At 39.5% G+C, this 20298-nt stretch overlaps 1 protein-coding gene across 4 annotated transcripts in view; it reads left to right on the forward strand.

Moving 5' to 3' along the window:
- LOC135736117 (uncharacterized) overlaps positions 1–19749 on the forward strand; it is a 32484-nt gene extending 12735 nt beyond the window's left edge. The window contains exons 3-7 of one of the 4 annotated variants that reach the window (XR_010527807.2): positions 2911–3132; positions 18176–18275; positions 18477–18613; positions 18744–18846; positions 18982–19749. Coding sequence is in view for 3 of the 4 variants with exons in the window: in XM_065254902.2 (XP_065110974.1) it covers positions 10865–12187 (1323 nt within the window). In the remaining variant the exon portion in view is untranslated. Of the gene's footprint in view, positions 1–2910; positions 3133–6354; positions 7953–8810; positions 18276–18476; positions 18614–18743; positions 18847–18981 lie in introns of those variants that run through there. The other 3 variants (XM_065254902.2, XM_065254904.2, XM_065254903.2) reach the window with 3 other exon arrangements.
- The last annotated feature ends 549 nt before the right edge of the window (positions 19750–20298 follow it).

The raw sequence follows: 20298 nt of genomic DNA on the forward strand, positions 1-20298 counted from the left end.
AAGTGAACACACTCGCACTGCGTCCCAAACCGCCTAATTCCATACTATATAGTAGGCAAAGAGTACGAGAAGTAGTGCTTTTCGCCTACTATATAGTATGGAAGTATGAGGTTTGGGACGGAGCGTCGGTCTCTCTCGCGCACTGTTGCTTGCAGAGTTCGGCGCCTCATAGACAAAGCGGAGAAATGACAGGGCGGCGGAGAAAAGATAAAAAACAGCAAAGGTAGAGGAAAACCACATGTCAGTGTTTTACTCCTCCCAAACGTAAGCGTGTCACATGGCAGTTATAGCCGGCAAAGAGGTAAACAAACAAAGACGACACGCTTATGCTTTATGGAGCGACGTCAGCGCGTAAAAAAAGTTTCTAGAACGAATTAAAAACTCCAATGATATTAAACAAAGAAATAAAACGTTGAGAGAGAGTTGTATGAACGTTTTTCCCCGTCATGGACCTGTATGTTAATCATCGCGCCGTCACTCTCCTGCTGTTCTGTACTGCGCGCTCCATCTCATGCCGAGCAAGGAGACGCGCGTGCCCGGCCCAACATACAGTACAACATACAGTAAGTGCCGCCTTTTGTTGCATAAACATCGTCTTACATTTTTTAAGGCGAAGTAATGAATGGTGTATTTGCATTTTGCGCGGGAGTAGAAGACGCATTTTCCGTTTTCACAAGACGCATTTATGTGGCCAAATGTAAATGGAACAGTTTTAACAAATGAGATAGCTATCCGATACGAGAAAACACAGAGTCAAATATAAGGTACAAAGCTGTCACTGGGGCAGTACACTTTATAAAAGGTCCTAATATGTACCATTTAGGTACAAATATGTATCTTTGAACTGCCAATATGTACTTTTGAAGTACTAATATGCACTTTTTGGGTACAAAGGTGTACCTTTTTGAAAGGGTACTGTCCAGTGACAACTTTTGTACTTTTATTTCTGAGAGTGTACTCATATACTATCTTTTTGATCCCATCAAGAGAGGCTTCTTGATGGGAAATGCATCATAAAAAGTCTATATTTTTAACAGATATAAAGCATACATGTGTATTTTTTGTGTTAGTCCATTTTAATTTTATTTTATTATTATTGTAACAGCTCAGGTGTGTTCAAGGAGCAACATGTTTGTGCAATTTCTAAAGATTTTAGTTCTGTTTTGAATATGGGGTTGGAAATGAATGCTTTTCTTGTTTTTTGTTTTTTTATCCGATTCATCGATTAATCGAACAAATAATCGACAGATTAATCGATTATTAAAATAATCGTTAGTTGCAGCCCTATACTGAAGGTGTATACAAAAAGGCGAGACAACCAGAACTGTGCTTTGAATTCATCAGAACTGGTAGGAGGATATTTTTCCTTTTTGTTTCGGACAACTACTAGGACGTGAATTCGCTGAAACTTCATTTTCCGTATTTTCTTGGATTTTCTTCAAAAGACACTTACTTTGAACTGAACTATTTAAAGGAACGGTCCTTTGAACGGAGTCAATTGATTCATGAATTCAACCCAACTGAGTCATTTAAGTGAATCATTAATTTGGATTACAAACAAAATGAAACAGTGTTACACTTTTACAAGTATTTTATTTATTTATTTATATATTTGCTCTGTAGTATATGAGAACTGATTTTCAGCTTGAGTTGAACGGTTCAATCTGCTAAACCCAGGTACCTGGTAAATTTCAAAGAGAGGAGTATTGGGATTTATTGCATATTGTTTCTTGTATTTGAGATTTATATTCCTTAAGCAAGATACAGAAAAGAGAAACACTTTCTTAAATTAATATTTTCAATATAAATCTACAAATAATCAGAAACCAAGACTCTGTGTTGATCTTTTACTTACCTGTCATACTGCTCTCCTCTCTCCAGTAGCCGTGCCTTTCTCTTCTGATACACAGGCCCACATTGAACATTATACGTGTGTATACACTAAACCCCGTTACACGCTACACTGTCATCTCTTTGAATCTCCTATGGTTAACGCAAGCTCGTGGTCATTTTCGGCAGGTCGTGTGGTTGCGAATTGCTCACAGTACTAAAAATGTGCGCTCAGAAAAAAAAGTATTTGCTCAGTGCTGAAAAAAATTAGAGGGAACATTGGTCACGAGTACTCCAAAAAAATGATACTCGAGTAAAGTACAGATCCCTCAAAATTGTACTTAAGTACTGTATTCAAGTAAATGTACTCCGTTACTGTCCGGCTCTGAAAATCAGAGTGTAACTTTTACTTTTCATACTAAATGAAATATTCAGTTTTCACTTGTTAACCTGACCGATACAGCAACCATCACACCAAACATTCCAAAACCTGTTTCTGTCTAATGAAACAATCAATGAATTTGGGCAACCAGTATCTGATTAAATACTATAGCTAAAAGTGTGTCACAGCTTTGTTCTGATCGGTTGTTTCTGTTTATGTGTTTTGTATGCTGTGTGTTTTGTCATTGGTTTGTTTTGACAGGTGGCCATGCACGTACCAGTCATTGTCTTAAGCCCAGGATACACTGCAAGATTTTTGCTCTCCTATAATATCATTACCTTATCACACAGTGCGACATGGATCATTTAAACTTGGGTACGACAAGCATGTAGACTGTATAATGATGACACCTATTGACTCATAGGTTGTGATGACTGTGACTCCAGTTAAGTGCAATGTCACCAGCATGTGCTAGTGTTAAACAAATACTGGTAAGCTGGTCGACATAGGACCACCGAAGAGCCACGATCACAGAAATTGCCACAAATGTTTCACGATGGTAATCTTTCGTTTGGGACCGCCAAAAATCATGCAGTGTATCCCAGGCTATATCCTCCCCTCTGTCTAGTCATCATCTCAATAATTATGAGATGCGCTGTCAGTGCTTTTTCTTTCTGACTCTTCTCTGTTCTCTCCAGATTGTGCCCTGATGCCATCTGCCCCGTTCTCCCAGCCTCATCTTCCCTCTCTATGCCTACTGTAGCTTCACATCGGTTGGCTCTTCTTTGGCTCTCTTCATCCCGTCTGCCTGCCTCGCTGCTCTCCCTGATAACATTTCCTGACTGATGCCTTGCACTCTGACTCTTTCTGCAAGGTGCCATTCTCAGCAGTGACTCAATTTAGTGCCACCCTGCTGCTTGGTGAGTCTCTGCATTCTGGAATTGAGATTTTCATTGCCCATTCAATAAACTGTTTTGTGCCTACAGTTGAGTCTGTGACTTTTTTAAAACCAAGTGATGTAAGTAAGGTCTCAACTTTATACCTTTTAAAGCTATCGTCTACGATTTCAAAGATTGTTCATTATTAATAACCTCGTTTATATGCTGGTTATGGTTCTACAGTAACATCCTAACAATATAAAGAGAAAAAAGAATTTAAAAAATCCATTCAGTCTATTGGGTGTATGGTAGCAGATAAGTTGACCAATGTAAACTGTCCGGCCGGACAGCTTACATTGGTTAACTGCTCTCATCCAATCCCTGCTACATTTGAAAATCCACCTCGTGCTCGCGTCTCCACCCCATCGCACACCACCCCGCCCCTCTCCTGCCTGCGACATGAAATTTGTGTCAGTGTATGGTAGCTAGCGAAGCAGCAACATAGATTAGATAGATTAGATTCACCTTTATTGTCACTGCACATGTAGGTACAAGGCAACGAAATGCAGTTAGCATCTAACCAGAAGTGCAATAAGCAGTAAGTACAGAATAAAGGTCTATAATATGTAAGTCTCTTACTGTGGGTGATGCGGAGTCGTAACTCATCCATTTTGTTCACCAGTGACCGCACATTAGCGAGGAAAATGCTGGGTAAAGAGAGCCGGAGCGGTGTTAGCTTTAGCTTGGCTCTTAGACCTCCGCGCTTCCCCTGCCTTTGTTTACGATCTCGACGCCGCCTGCGAGCACTTCCGCCCGGCCGGGTAGAGTGCGAAGCCTCGGTTGTTCTAGCATTCTAGAGTCGAAGATTGGTGATAAAACTGCTGGTAAAGTCCTCACCGATACCCAAAAGCTCCTGTCGGGTGTATGATGTTAAAGCAAAGCTGTTCAGTACGAACAGACCCGAGATGAGCAGGAATAATACTGCATTAAAACTGCAAGCAGTGATGGAAGGGCCCTCGCACACCTGACACCGCCACGCCGTGGCATGAGAAGAATTAAAGGGAACAGTAGTAAATAGGCATTTAAGCATGTAAACATAGGTGAACCATTTAAAAGTGTAGCATAATGTGCCACATTTCCTGTTGCTAATTACAAATGACAGCGAGGTAGCATCGTGTAAGAGCATGAGAGAGAGAGAGAGAGTGAGTGAGCGAGTGTGTGTATGAGTGACTACATGTAAATATTGGCACGTAGATGTGTTCTGTCCAGGACTCTTATCAATCATGTGAAGTTTGGGACAAATCTGACATTGCATTATCATTGTAAACATGTTACTTCCTGTTACCAGCTGGTGGCGCTATGACCGTAACTGACTATTGGCATCATAAGTGACTATCAGTGATGGGAGTAACGCGTTACTGTAACTCCACTATTTTTTTAAATCAAGTAACGCAATTACAATTACTGAAATTTAAATGAGTTCGTTACGCGCGTTACTCTATTTTGTAAAAAATAGACAAGACATATCTGACGTCGCAGGACTGTAGTTGGCGGCGCAATAATTCATTACACTTCATCATAGCTGACAGTGCATATAGAATGAACATGAAAAATCTAAACGGGACAACATACCTTTGTTTAAAAATTGTGCGCAAGTCATAATCCATCCGGTCTCATGTTTGTAAATTATCTTCACCAAGCAATCGCAGTATGACATCAACTTGCATTTGTAGTCCACAAAGGTAATAAATCTAAGAAATGATCATATATTCTTAGATGTTTACATCGGCTTCATGGAAGAGAACGATCCGCGATTGTTGTTTCCACTAAAATATTCACACTGCGGTGTACACCCGTGTTAAAACTCCATAGTATGTGTGAGCTCGCTTTTAGTTTTAGTTTCAGTCTCTCCGTATCCGAACAAAAAATCCACTCGCTCTGTGTCCATCTGACAAAACAATCCACTCGCTCTGTGTCCGTCCGACAAAACAATCCACGTAGCCTACTCCGTTTTCTGAATAAATATCTTCCTTTAATCCTGTGTATCATTTAAATCCAACAGAAAACAAACAATATATGACCAAAGAGCGCAGTCCCTGTGGCAAGCTTCACAAGCTGTGTTCCAATTCAAGTGCTGCACCCTACTAAGCATGCAATAAAAGGTGAGCACTTGCCCATTCAAGGCGCTCAGAAGTTCGCGAAGAGAACTGAAATGAGACGGTCTAACCTTCGGAGGACCCATAATTTGCCTCATCTGCTGCACACGCATCGTGCCTGTCAGCAGGACACAGCGGAGACGTTTCTAACTTATTAAAATAAATATGAAATCAGAAAAATTATAATTTATTTTAGAAAATTTGACATGTTGACACAATTGTCTCCAAATTTTTAAAGAGACACTACACAATTTTAACACATTTTATATTTTTGTAAACATGCAGAATATTTGTCTAAATGGTCTAAATGATATACATAAATAAACTAAGTTTAAATATTAAGATAATTTCTAACAAAAATATTCAAAGGTTGAATCTAAAGCAAAATAGGCTCCTACAGTATGTGATATATTAGAGTTTTATGTGTAAAATAGCCCATCCATATCATTTTACTGTTTGACTGTTCAGTACTGTTCATATTTACATTTAAAAAGCAGACATAAAAGTAACTTAAAAGTTACTTTTCTAAGTAACTAATTACTTTTGATATACAGTAACCGGTAGAGTAATTCAGTTACTTTTAAAAGAAGTAATTAGTAACTGTAACTAATTACAAATTTTTTAGTAACTTGCCCAACACTGGTGACTATTGACATGTAGATGTGTTCAGTCCAGGACTCTTATTAATCATGTGAAGTTAGGGAAAGATCGGACATTGCATAATCAGTGTAAACATGTCACTTCCTGTTGTCAGCTGGTGGCGCTATAACCATAAGTGACTATTGACATGTAGATGTGTTCAGTCCAGGACTCTTATTAATCATGTGAAGTTTGGGACAGATCAGACATTGCATAATCAGTGTAAACATGTCACTTCCTGTTGTCAGCTGGTGGCGCTATAACCATAAGTGACTATTGACATGTAGATGTGTTCAGTCCAGGACTCTTATTAATCATGTGAAGTTTGGGACAGATCAGACATTGCATAATCAGTGTAAACATGTCACTTCCTGTTGCCAGCTGGTGGCGCTATAACCATAAGTGACTATTGACATGTAGATGTGTTCACTCCAGGACTCTTATTAATCATGTGAAGTTTGGGACAGATCAGACATTGGATAATCATTGTAAACATGTCACTTCCTGTTGCCAGCTGGTGGCGCTATAACCATAAGTGACTAATGACATGTAGATGTGTTCACTCCAGGACTCTTATTAATCATGTGAAGTTTGGGACAGATCAGACATTGGATAATCATTGTAAACATGTCATTTCCTGTTGCCAGCTGGTGGCGCTATAACCATAAGTGACTATTGACATGTAGATGTGTTCAGTCCAGGACTCTTATTAATCATGTGAAGTTTGGGACAGATCAGACATTGGATAATCATTGTAAACATGTCACTTCCTGTTGCCAGCTGGTGGCGCTATAACCATAAGTGACTATTGACATGTAGATGTGTTCAGGTCATGACTCTTAGCAATCATGTGAAGTTTGGGACAGATCGGACACTGTATGCCTGAGTTCCAGCAACCTGTTTCATAGCGAAACATCAAACTTTGGCTGGCCGAAACAGACACAAATTTTAATATAGAATCAAATCCTTCGCAATTTAGCATCACAAAGGCCTTAAGATGACACTCGCCAAATATGATGATGATCCGACAAAAACTGTAGGAGGAGTTAGTTAAAGTATGACTGCTGGAAATGAGAAAAACTGAGCCAAAATCTGAGAAATAATTCAAAATAGCTGACTTCCTGTTTGGTTTAGGGTGTTGCTCCAAGATACTTTTTTGTAGGGCTTGTAATAATACATGAGCATACCGAAATTCGTACATGTAAGTTAAACACAGTCCAAGGGCTGCTTCATTCAATATTTGAAAGTGGCGCTAAAACATGTTCCTTCAGGTTGCCAGCTGGTGGCGCTATGGCTATAAATGAAAATTGTTATGTAGATGTGTTCAGGTCAGGACTCTTAGCAATCATGTGAAATTTGGGACAGATCGGACACTGTATGCATGAGTTCCAGCAACTTCCTGTTTCATTGGAAAACATCAAACTTTGTCGGGCCAGAACCGACACAAATTTTTACGTAGAGTCAAATCCTTCGCAATTTAGCATCACAAAGGCCTTAAGATGACACTCACCAAATATGAAGATGATCCGACGAAAACTGTAGGAGGAGTTAGTTAAAGTATGACGCCTGGAAATGACAAAAACTGCGCCCAAATCACAAAAATAACTCAGAATAGCTGACTTCCTGTTTGGTTTACGGCTTCGCTCCAAGAGACTTTTTTGTAGGTCTTGTCATGCTACAGACGCGTACCGAATTTCGTAATTGTACGTCAAACACAGTCCGAGGGCTGCTTCGTTGAAAATTTGTAGGTGGCGCTATAGAGCCATTTTCTCACGCCTTATTCTAAAGCATACACCACATGTAAATTTTCATCACTCTTGACATCTGTGCAAAATTTCATGAGTTTTCGAGTATGTTTAGGCCCTCTAAAGTCCCGCTGAAGTCGGAGAAAAAGAAAAAAAAGAATAATAACTCCTTGAAGAACAATAGGGTCCTCACACCCCGGTGTGCTCGGGCCCTAAAAATTGCAAAAACTGGAGAGACGCTCCGCCATTGACTGTTGGAGGAAGCTTCTGGGAGATTTGGGGCTGAAAACCGACGCCGACACGGCAGACTTTTGTTGAACAGGTACGCATTTATTTATACTTTGTATTGTGTGAGTCTGACAACATGCTGTCGGTCGGCATCGGAATGTTAGCCGTTTAGCATCGCGTATCACGGGTCAAAATAATTATATTTATAAAGTCATTTCTTGAAGCTCAGGAGGGGAAACGTATGCCAAACGTTGTTGTGAAAGTAAATAACGTCAATTACAATCATAATTGTAATTGTACATTCCTTCAAGGCTTTATGTGTTTACTGCTCGGTAAATCTCTGTTCTGATGTTTACTACCAGTGATCACAGCTTGAATGAGTGACTTTGTTCAGGTGGTTTCCCGGGGGGAGGGATCAGGTAGCACAGAGGGGCGGGATGAGTTTTTTAAAACGTACTAACCGTCTCAGGCTTTCTCTACCGATTTTCAACATCGTACACTACAGCTTTAATATTGATTTCTAGTTACACAGATGTCTTTATGATGGGCCTAGCATTTTTTAGAGAGTCTGTATTTCTGTTTCCTATGTCAATACTACCTATTACAATGTTTTTGGTTGAAAACAATTATATTCCTTTGTTGCCAATGTTTGTGGTTTATGGGTTTTATTAATAATCAAATATTAAATAAGATTCATTTACAACTGAGCATAAAAAAAATCCTTTTGGAGTTTATATTCCATATAATTTGCCTAATTCTTACTAGAGTACATGTAATAAAGTTCTGTTTTCTTTTTCATTTATGTTTTTACTACAGTACATTCTGATTGTATGAAGTTATAAGACTTAACAGTTTACAGGCTGTGATGTGCATTAGGCCTACATATACTAACATTCCTAGGTCACCCATTTCCCAGGGCAGCACAATAAACTTTACCATTTATGTGTTGCAGGCATTGCACTTCTGAGGTCATCACCATCTTTCTTCAGCCAACCAAAATGATTCTCACCAACCACCCCAGCTCTGCTAAGCTTGATGTTGGAGGTCTGCTGTTTTTGAAACAGGGGACCACTGTCCATTAAAGGCTTCATAAACCATTTAACAAAATCACATAAGATAGGGTAGTTCATACTCCATGCGATGTGCCATACAATGGAAGGGCCATGTTCCTTATCACATCTGGATACTGCAAAGCTCCTGTCTCCTCAACAATTTACGAACTAATCAATTATTAAATGAAGAAATGCTATGGAAAAGCAAAGATATTTCTTCCTGTGGAGTTTGAGTCTTAAATTTAGTAATTACTGTTTAATGGCATAAATAAAAGTTAAATATTATGTTATTTTAAAAGCATCATGTATCTTTCTTCATTCCTAATGTATTCTACTAGTAGTGTGTCAGGCACTTTAACCCTTATGAAAAAAGCCAAGGAAAATAGAGAGCATCATATCAAAACAACTGTTTATTTGCACATGCAACATTAAACTATGGTATACATCTCTGTTTTCATTACAATATTGAAAAGGATGAGTATTTGGAGTCTACAGTACTGCTTGCTCCATCTCCAGCAAAGATAAAAACATCCCTAGAAAAAGGAGTCATTCACATAGTATTCCTCTTTTTACAACCGCAACACATTTTACACAGACAACACAGCATCTGGAGGACGTATATGATCCTCACCAGTGTAATTTATTGTTTTTTTCCTGTGTGTGTCTAATGATAATAAAAAAATTATAATTGATCAATTATACTTTGAAGGATAAATGCAAAACTACTATATTTACTATAAAGCTATCTAAACCAATAGCAGCTTCATAAGACTTAAGGTGGTAATCAAAGGGACTAACAAACAAATATAATGCATATGAGTTGACCTATGAAAACATAATGTCCTGTTTTCATTTGTCAGTTACCAGTTAGGCTTTAGAAGCATGATAAAGTTAAAGTGTATTTAAAAATATAGTTTGGAAAAATGTGTGAAAGTGGTCATGAATTTCAAGGGTTGAACGATTATAGTTAACTGTTTAAAAATATGTAGTTGTAGCCTACTAATGCTTTTATAAAATGCTCAAAATATATTTTAGATAACATCCTGTGATTTCCAAGCCTTGTTTGTTTCTGTGTTTTCAAAGCTCCACACCAGTAGGTGGTGGTAAAGAAAACAGTGTAGGTACGTGTTAACGCGTAAATCACGTGTTAACACGCATTTACGCGTTAACACGTAGTGCGTGTTAACACGTGATTTACGCGTTAACACGTAGTGCGTGTTAACACGTATTTTTAACATGTTTTTTCCCTGTTGGCCTTCCATATAACACGCAGTACGCGTTAATGCGTATGTTTCACACGTTTTGTCCCTTTTGGCTTTCCATACGTCAGGTTACACCTCCGTGGAGTCACCGAGGACAACAACACAACCAGGATGCGTTCCACTCCAGTTTTAGACACACACTCGCAAACTTCCCTAAGCACTTCCCCTCTGGGGAATCCCTGTCGCCATTTTGAAGTGCGTTCCAGTTCGTCAAGTGGACGAGGGAAGTTTGTATGGACAGACCCTCGCTCCCTCGATTTTGACCAAGGAAGCGAGTCTGCTTCATATGTACACTTCATGCAGCTTCATATCCCACAATGCAACACGATTGTGACGTCACTTCTGCAACTCGCGCTTTGCACATGGAGGGGGCGGTCTCCACCTTCCATGTGATCAAGGGCTTAGGGAGATCCATTTGAACCCGGATATCTATAAATAGATATCCGGTTTGTGACGTCACGCTAAACAGATCGTGCATCGTAGCTCCGTCGAGTTCATCATCTAAAAGCTTTTTTTTTTACCATCTTATTCCTATTTATATAATATAACTTATTAGTTTTACATAGGAATACTTTACCGTGACGATTATTGAGCAGTACTACCACGTGAAACTATTTATCACTAATAAACAGTTAGCATATAGCCCGCTAGCATCCACACGGTGGAGGCTGAAGCTAGCATTTTCCGATCTAATGGCGGATTCATCTGATATATGCTTTTCTGACCTATCCTCACCTGAGCGGGAAGCTGTGGAGGAGTTGTTTCCCGGTTTTAGCAGATCCAAGGCGAGGTACAGCGCCCACTTCACCCTGCCTTCCGACGTCCACAAGCGAGCAACAAACATGCATTCCACGCGATGCAGCTTCACGGACCGTGAACGACATGAAAGCGATCGGGAAGCTGTGGAGGAACCGCTGCCCGGCCTTCGCAGATTCGGCAAGCCAAACATCACCCTGACCCCAGACGTTCGCAGGCGACCGAGGCGTGTCACAACCGAACACCCCACGCGATGCAGCTCCGGGGACCGCGTTCGGGTAAACGAAGACGCCATCGCCCAGCATGAAAGCGGTAAGACTCCGCTTGTTATTGTAACATGTACTACTTGCCACATGTATAGTTTAGCTTCTGCTGTTAGCATAGAGGGGTTTACATGCACTAAGTGTATTGAAGTATTAAGGTTAACTGAGAAGGTTGCTGAACTAGAATCGCGCATCCGAACGCTAGTTGAGGATATCAAAACCGCTAATGTTACTGTCGCAAATAATCTATCGAGCGAAAAGACTAATGGCTCGGTTCCGACATCAGATGCTAATATAAATATTACAAATACTGTATCGAGCGCGCATAGTGTTTATCAAAATACACATGGCTCGGTTCCGTCATCAGAGTCAAGTCGGCGGTCAAACTGGGTGACTGTTAGGCGGCATAGTCATATAAGGCGTCCTTCTAAGACCCATAACGTAACGACAATTTCTAACAGATTCGATCCCCTAAGGAGTACACCAGCTGAAACACCTTTTAAAAGTGCCCTGGTCATTGGAGATTCTATACTCAGGAACACTAACATTGAGGCACCAAACACCATAGTCGACTGTATACCGGGAGCCAGAACGTCTGACATTAGATCCAAACTTAAAGTGCTGGCTAATGCTAAGCGGAAGTTTTCTAAGATTGTTATTCACGCCGGCACGAATGACACTAGGCTCCGCCAGTCGGAAATCACCAAAGATAATATTAAGGAGATGTGTGAAATTGCAAAAACAATGTCAGACAATGTAATATGCTCTGGTCCCCTCCCCGCCTACCGGGGAGATGAAACACATAGTAGATTAGTGTCTCTCAATGGATGGATGTCAAAGTGGTGCCCTCAGCATAACGTAGGGTTTATAGACAATTGGAAGCATTTCTGGGGAAGACCATTTCTCCTAACCCGAGATGGCCTTCATCCGTCATCGGAAGGAAGTGCTATACTCACTAAAAATCTGATCAATAGTCTTAATTCTGATATAGTCTGACTATCCAGGGCCCAGGTCAGGAAACAGACGGATCGGCTTAACCGTCCATCTGTTAGCTGCCGTGATATGTCAAGACCACTTATATCCCAGCACTTCGAGTCAATCTTACCGAAATATCAGCACATTTCAACTGTATCTGTTCCCCGAACAAATAAATACAGGGCACCGCTTGTTACATCTGGTACAAATCTGATTCAAATAAAATTAGAAAACAATACATTAACAGATGAATCTCGAATCTTAAAATTCGGCCTTCTTAACATTAGATCGCTTACCAATAAAGAACCTATTGTCAATGAAATAATTACAGACCAAAACTTAGATGTACTCTGTTTAACAGAAACCTGGCTTAAAGCAGACGACTACATTAGTTTACATGAATCCACCCCACAAGACTATTATTATAAACACGAACCTCGATTAAAGGGGAGAGGGGGTGGTGTAGCTACAATATACAACACAATGTTTAAAGTAAACCAAAAATCTGAGCTAAAATTTAAATAATTTGAAGTAATGTTGTTAAATATGGAAATAACTGATCGTAACCACAAACAGCTTTCTTTTGCTTTAGCGACAATCTATAGACCACCGGGCCACCATGCAGATTTCCTTAATGAAATAGCAGATTTCCTATCTGAGCTTGTAGTCACTGTAGATAAAGCTCTTATTGTTGGTGATTTTAATGTCCATGTGGACAACCCAAAAGACGCATTAGGACGTGCGTTTATAGATGTTCTAAATTCTCTCAATATTAGACAAAACGTGACAGGGCCAACGCATACTCGTAATCACACATTAGACTTAATTCTGTCACTCGGACTCAATATTAATGACGTCGAAATATCACCTCAGAGTGAGGCAGTTTCTGACCATTACCTTGTGTCATACACTGTACTTCTAGATAGGATCACTCAATCTACAACATGCTACCGACTAGCCAGAACAATAATTTCCACCACTAAAGATAGCTTTATTAGCACTCTTCCAGACCTGTCCCAAATGAAACATGTAGCAGATAACTGTGACGATCTAGATATTGAAATAGAAAACCTAAACAATGTCTGTTCTAACACATTGGATGCCGTTGCTCCCATTCGAAAAAAGAGATTCAAAGAAAAACCGCCAGCTCCATGGTATGACCATCACACAGCAGCCCTTAAAAAGGCAGCTAGAAAAATGGAAAGAAATTATAGAAGCACAAAGTTAGAAGTATGGCGCGCAGCATGGAAACAGAGTGTTAAACACTACAGACAGGCTATTAAAACCGCCAGATCTACATATCTTAGCAAGCTTATAAATGAGAATCATAATAACCCTCGTTTCCTCTTTAGCACAGTTGCAAAACTGACTAGAAACAAAGAACAAACAGAAACCAATAGTAAACTTCAACACAATAGTAACGACTTCATGAACTTCTTTTCTAACAAAATTTCGGCTATTAGGGAAAACATCGTAGCTACCCAGGCAGCCACCACTCTACCCATTAGTTCACTTAACACTAGACTACCATGCGAACATCTTGATTCATTTAAACCTACTACAATAGATGAGCTCTCTAAACTAGTCACATCATCCAAATCATCGTCCTGTATATTAGACCCCGTTCCCACAAAACTACTTAAAGAAGTATTCCCTGTAGTGTCAACCCCGGTTCTAAATATCTTTAACTCATCGCTAGAAATAGGATACGTTCCAACAGCTTTCAAACTAGCAGTTATTAAACCGCTGATTAAAAAACCACAGCTTGACCAAGGAGAACTTAATAACTTTAGAACAATCTCAAATCTCCCTTTTCTTTCGAAAATATTAGAAAAGGTAGTGGCAAGCCAGTTACGCACATTCTTGACAAATAATAGTACATATGAAAAGTTCCAATCAGGATTCAGGCCCCACCATAGCACAGAGACAGCGTTGCTTAGAGTTACAAATGACCTCCTATTAACATCCGATCGTGGTGAAATCTCAATTCTTATATTACTAGACCTTAGTGCAGCATTTGACACAATAGACCACAGAATCCTACTCCATAGACTAGAAAACTATGTTGGTATCAGTGGTCAGGCGCTAGCCTGGTTTAGGTCATATCTAACCAATCGCTATCACTTTGTTTATGTAAATGAGGAGGAGTCATATCACTCCCTGGTTAAATACGGTGTACCGCAGGGATCAGTTTTAGGTCCTATCCTGTTCTCGTTATACATGTTACCCCTAGGAGACATTATCAGGAAACATAACATAAGTTTTCACTGCTATGCGGATGATACCCAGCTTTACATCTCCTCGCATCCCAGCGAAACACACACGTTTTCTAAGCTAAAAGACTGCATTAGCGATGTTAGTGACTGGATGGCACATAACTTTCTTAAGCTCAACTCCAATAAGACAGAGGTACTTATTATTGAACCAAATCGCTACAAACATATGTCAGATTACAAATTGCACATAGATGGCTGTACTGTGGTGCCATCTTCCACGGTTAGGAACTTAGGTGTGATGTTCGACAGCAACTTATCCTTTGATAGTCATATCGCCAACATCTGCCGCACAGCATTCTTCCATCTTAGAAATATCTCAAAAATACGCCATATACTGTCTACATCTGACGCAGAGAAGCTTATTCATGCTTTTATGACCTCTAGAATAGACTATTGTAACTCGCTACTCGGGGGATGCCATTCAAATCAGGTCAACAAGCTTCAGCTAGTTCAAAACGCTTCTGCAAGGGTACTTACTCGATCTAAGAAGTATGACCACATAAGCCCAATTCTGGCATCTTTACACTGGCTACCAGTTAAATATCGCATCCAATTTAAAATATCACTAATCACCTACAAAGCTTTAAATGGCTTAGCACCCTCATATCTTAGAGAATTACTATCAGAATACAATCCATCACGCACACTACGGTCGCACAATTCTGGCCTATTGATTATCCCTAGACTATCAAAAGTGTCTAAAAGTGGAAGATCCTTTTCCTACTTAGCCCCTAAGCTCTGGAATGATTTACCAACCGATGTCCGAGAATCAGACACAGTCGATCATTTTAAATCTAGACTTAAAACTTTTCTCTTCAACAAAGCATTCGCATAATTTGTCTAGTAAAGGTTCTTAACTCGCAATAGTTATTTGCACGGAACAAAGCACTCACGGTCATAACACAGACCAACCAAATAAATAAATAAAAACCTTTTCTGCATGAACACTTAAAATGAATTGCATTAAATAGTTTGGCACCGTTTGCCACTGAACCTGCATTAACGACGACAGTGGGGCTTCCGGCCTTAGTCAAACGGTTTGGCACGTATGGTCGGGTTGCGATTTTGGTGCTTTCGTGTGTCTTGTGAATAGTATGCCATACAGACCCGTTTGCCACTGAACCTGCATTAACGACGACAGTGGGGCCTCCAGCCTTAGTCAAACGGGTTGGTATGTATGGTCGGGTTGCGTTTTTCGCGCTTTCGTGTGTCTTGTGAATAGTATGCCATACATACCCGTTTGCCACTGAACCTGCATTAACGACGACAGTGGGGCCTCCAGCCTTAGTCAAACGGGTTGGCACGTATGGTCGGGTTGCGATTTTGGCGTTATCGTAAGTCTTATGAATAGTATGCCATACAGACCCGTTTGCCACTGAACCTGCATTAACGACGACAGTGGGGCCTCCAGCCTTAGTCAAACGGGTTGGTATGTATGGTCGGGTTGCGATTTTGGCGCTATCGTAAGTCTTATGAATAGTATGCCATACAGACCCGTTTGCCACTGAACCTGCATTAACGACGACAGTGGGGCTTCCGGCCTTAGTCAAACGGGTTAACACGTATGGTCGGGTTGAGATGTTTTTGGCGTTTTCTCCTGGTCCTGTAAATGGTATACAATATAGACCCGTTTGCCACTGAACCTGCATTAACGACGACAGTGGGGCTTTAGGCCTTAGTCAAACGGGTCGTCAGGTTTCATTTTCTCTTAAAGATCAGAAGGTGACCCTTATTTACCATATATACCCTCGCATTGGGCCCCCAATTTGCTAAATCCTCAACTGTGGATAACATAATTATGCCGCAATATTTAGTCTGTCTGGAACTAAGCTGAGTTAAACCACATCACTGTGTGACACTTCAATACATATGAACGGCCGCTACGCTAATACGGTTTTGTTTTTCCCTCCCTGTCTCGTCCTCGACCCGAGGACGAGACAAACAGACCCAGTCCCGGTAGATGTGAAAGTCGGCACACCTCTGATCTACTGGCTGTCCTTCAACGTTATGCCCAGCTGATACCTGACCAACGATCACCGGCAGAACCGCTTAATCTCCGCTTAATCTCCGCTAAATCTCCATTTCCGTTCTCCCAAGGGTTTTTCCCTCCTAGGACTTATTTTTCCTCGGATAAAAGCCCGGGGTTTTTTTTCTCCTAGGGGGTTTTTCACCCCGGGGAGGCAGCCTTTTTGGGCTTTACCTAGCTTCCTCTTCTATACGTTGCTTTAGTAATACGTGCAATTATAATATTGAGTCATAGCCGCAGCAAATTTAACTGCTCATGCTATCATGTATTTTGTTGTGCTATCTGTCGTTTTCTGTGCTTTTCACTGCTTCTATTTATGTAAAGCTGCTTTGAAACAATTGACTTTTGTGAAAAGCGCTATATAAATAAAATTGAATTGAATTGAATTGAACCCACTTCAGCCCTGCGTTCCAGTTCGTTTTTTTATGAACTTCCCTCGCTAACTTCCCTCAGTCTCGTTCACTCGGATGTACGTCATTGCTTACGTTGTACGAGTGCCCACTACTGCTAAAACACTTGAAGTAGGTTCAAATGGATCGCCCTAAGCCCTTGATCACATGGAAAGTGGAGACCGCCCCTCCATGTGCAAAGCGCAAGTTGCTGAAGTGACGTCACAATCGTGATGCATTGTGGGATATGGAGCTGCCTGAAGTGTACATATGAAGTAGACTCGCTCCCTCGGTCAAAATCGAGGGAGCGAGGGTCTGTCCATACAAACTTCCCTCGTTCACTTGACAAAGTGGAACGCACTTCAAAATGGCGACAGGGATTCCCCCGAGGGGAAGTGTTTAGGGAAGTTTGCGAGTGCGTGTCTAAAACTGGAGTGGAACGCACCCCAGGTGTTCTAGCAGTAGTGGGCACTCATACAACGTAAGCAATGACGTACATCCGAGTGAACGAGACTGAGGGAAGTTAGCGAGGGAAGTTCATAAAAAAACGAACTGGAACGCAGGGCCAGTAGGGGTTCAGATAAAAATCGGCAGCCGGCAGCAGGAAGTGGCTGCCATTGACAGCCAGAAGGCAGTTACTGGCAGCCTGAAGGTAGGCGGGACCTGACAGTCGTTAACAGCCAATCAATATCGACCAACGTGAACTCAACCAATCACATATAACTACAACAGCAGCCATTGCATGCTTTAGAAATGGCAGCGATTGATCGAGCACCGGTAAGTTTGTAAACGGAGTAATGAATGTAAGTTTGATTTTAACTGTTATCTTAGTAAACGATAGTGTAACTTTGCCTATTTTAGTTTAAATGTTACATTTATTCTAATTCGTGTTAGAAACGTAGTTTGTGTACCATGTTACATCATGTATAATTGTTGATGTTGGGGGGCTAATAACGTACTTCAAATACAACGTTTACAATTAAATATTAACGTTTGTTAACGTGTTATTAAGAGTCTATTGAATAATATCAAATGAATGTTGTTTGACTGGATTTATAGAAGATACAAGTGCAACACTGTTTATACTTTTGTGTTTAATTTTTCAAGTGATTGTGTGATATCCATCAACTTATTGATTTTTTTTCTTTTACTATAACAATTGACAAAACGGTTATTTTAACAACTACTCTTCTATTTTTGCCTTCACCTTTTGTGTACCTGACTATCAGTTATGACAGGTAAGAAGCCATTACATTTCCAAAATCTTACTAACTTAAGTGAATTAATTTTTGTTTTGTTTGTTTGTTTTTATTTTTAGGAAGAAGCAGTGCACATCAACCATGTTGGAAGCATTCATGAGACAAAATGGCAGGAGAAAGAAGTGCAGAACATCGGAGTAAATCTTGAACATCTTGATGGTACTAGCACATTCAATAATACAGAAGCAGACACTGAAAGTCTTTACCCTCACTAACTATTATAGTAGCTTTATGGCAAATGCCTTATACATGTGTTAAGTATTACCTGCTCCCATACGATGCACTTCTGTTTTTAGGGAGCTTAGGCTGTGATGTTTGGAAATTGCAGTAATTTTTGGGTTTGTTTATAATACCCAATAGTTGCCAGATGCTGTCCTGTCAGAAGTTCTTCTTCACGTGGTCCTGGAGGAGGGTGATGCTGCATTGTTAAATCTCTCTTTGGTTTGTTCCAAATTCAGAATTCTGGTGGACATGGAAACACTTCTGCTGTCTTGATGGTATTCATTTTCTTCTACATATTTGATTTAAAGATGTTTAAAATGGTGCCATATCATTTAATTTCTCTGACATGTCTGAATGTTTATATTTGTAATGGTCATTTATTATTTTTATCATTTCAATATACAGGTGTAACTAAATGGAGTACAAAGTCTGAGCCATCCCAGGACCTTTAGAAAATGTTTACACTGCAGCCGACACTGCAATGAAGGGTACAATAACTGCTTACCAGGTGTGCAAATTAAGCATGAAATTGTGATCACTGCTAGGTTCATGGCAAAATGCAATGTGAATATGTCTGTGCATGCTTGTCTACTGTTAAGGTAATTTATGTATTAATGTCTCCATTTTCTTATGAATCCTCTAGGTTATGTTGGAAGAGGAAAACGAGGAGCGATGCAAGGCTTTTACTCTGAAAACACCCATCCAGGGTTTTGCAGTTAGTGGTGCATGATGCTACAGGAGGAATAACTCTGTATAACACATCAGTTCTGTTCTGAAAGTCTTGTAAATACCTCCAGGATTGTTGTTCGTGATTCTGATTGCTGACATCTACTAGGGAGTGCCCCTAATATTATGTGTATGTATATATATATATATATATATATATATATATATATATATATATATATATATATATATAAACTTCTTCATATATATTTGTCTCAAATCTCTTCTGCAAATCATGCACCAAAGGGTACTGTATTTCTTATGTTTTATATCTTAAGGACCACAATGGAAATAAGCCTATGGGCTTTTTGTATTTTTATCCTTTTGAACACTTCATGTTGATTGTTCAATAAAGTATTTAATCAATTCAATCAATCAAAATCTGTCTAATACATGTATCTAAAGCTTTCTACTCTAATTAACTTATTAATACAAAACTGTATATGTGTCTTTTATTAAACAATATAATATATATTCTCAACTCTTTGCATTAAAGCAACACTTGGAGTATAAAATAACAACACCGGTTTCTAATGTTCTGAAGGATTGCATATGAAATTGGTTATAATACTTGGGTTATAAAGTTTGGATAATTTGCATATTACACAACGTGTATATGTGTCTGTTTCTTGAGTTACTAATGTAAAAAAAACAAGCAAAATAAAAAGATTTAAAATAAAGGTCATTGGTGAGACCTGTCTCTCTTTGTCATTTAGGCGTGTGTGTGTGTGGCCTGTATAATAAATATACAACATACAGTACATCTAGTGGGAAGTGCCTCATATAAATATTAATTCATTTATCTAGGTGTTTTTGTGCATCTCTTTCATTACTTCACACAAACATTGATATAGACGCATTTGCATACATAAATATTCAGCTGGAATTTAACGTTTGGCCAAATTATCTTTGTCTTTATTTAAATTCAGTAAACCTTTTTAATAAGAAAATACTGACATTTATACTTATTTAAATAAGTATTAGAAATTATAATTATTTGTCTTGCTGGCGCTGACAGCCTCCTCTTTATTCCGGTTTTCGTGTTTGTGCATATCTTTCATTATTACACACAAACATTGATTTACACGCATATGCATTCATACATAAATATTCAGCTGCAATTTAACGTTTGGCCAAATTATCTTTTTCTTTGTTTATATTCCATAAATCTTTTTAATCAGCTAATACTGACATTTATACTTATTTAAATAAGTATTAGAAATGTTTATAATTA

Source organism: Paramisgurnus dabryanus, chromosome 4 (genome assembly GCF_030506205.2).
Source record: "Paramisgurnus dabryanus chromosome 4, PD_genome_1.1, whole genome shotgun sequence".
NCBI classification, from domain to species: domain Eukaryota; kingdom Metazoa; phylum Chordata; class Actinopteri; order Cypriniformes; family Cobitidae; genus Paramisgurnus; species Paramisgurnus dabryanus.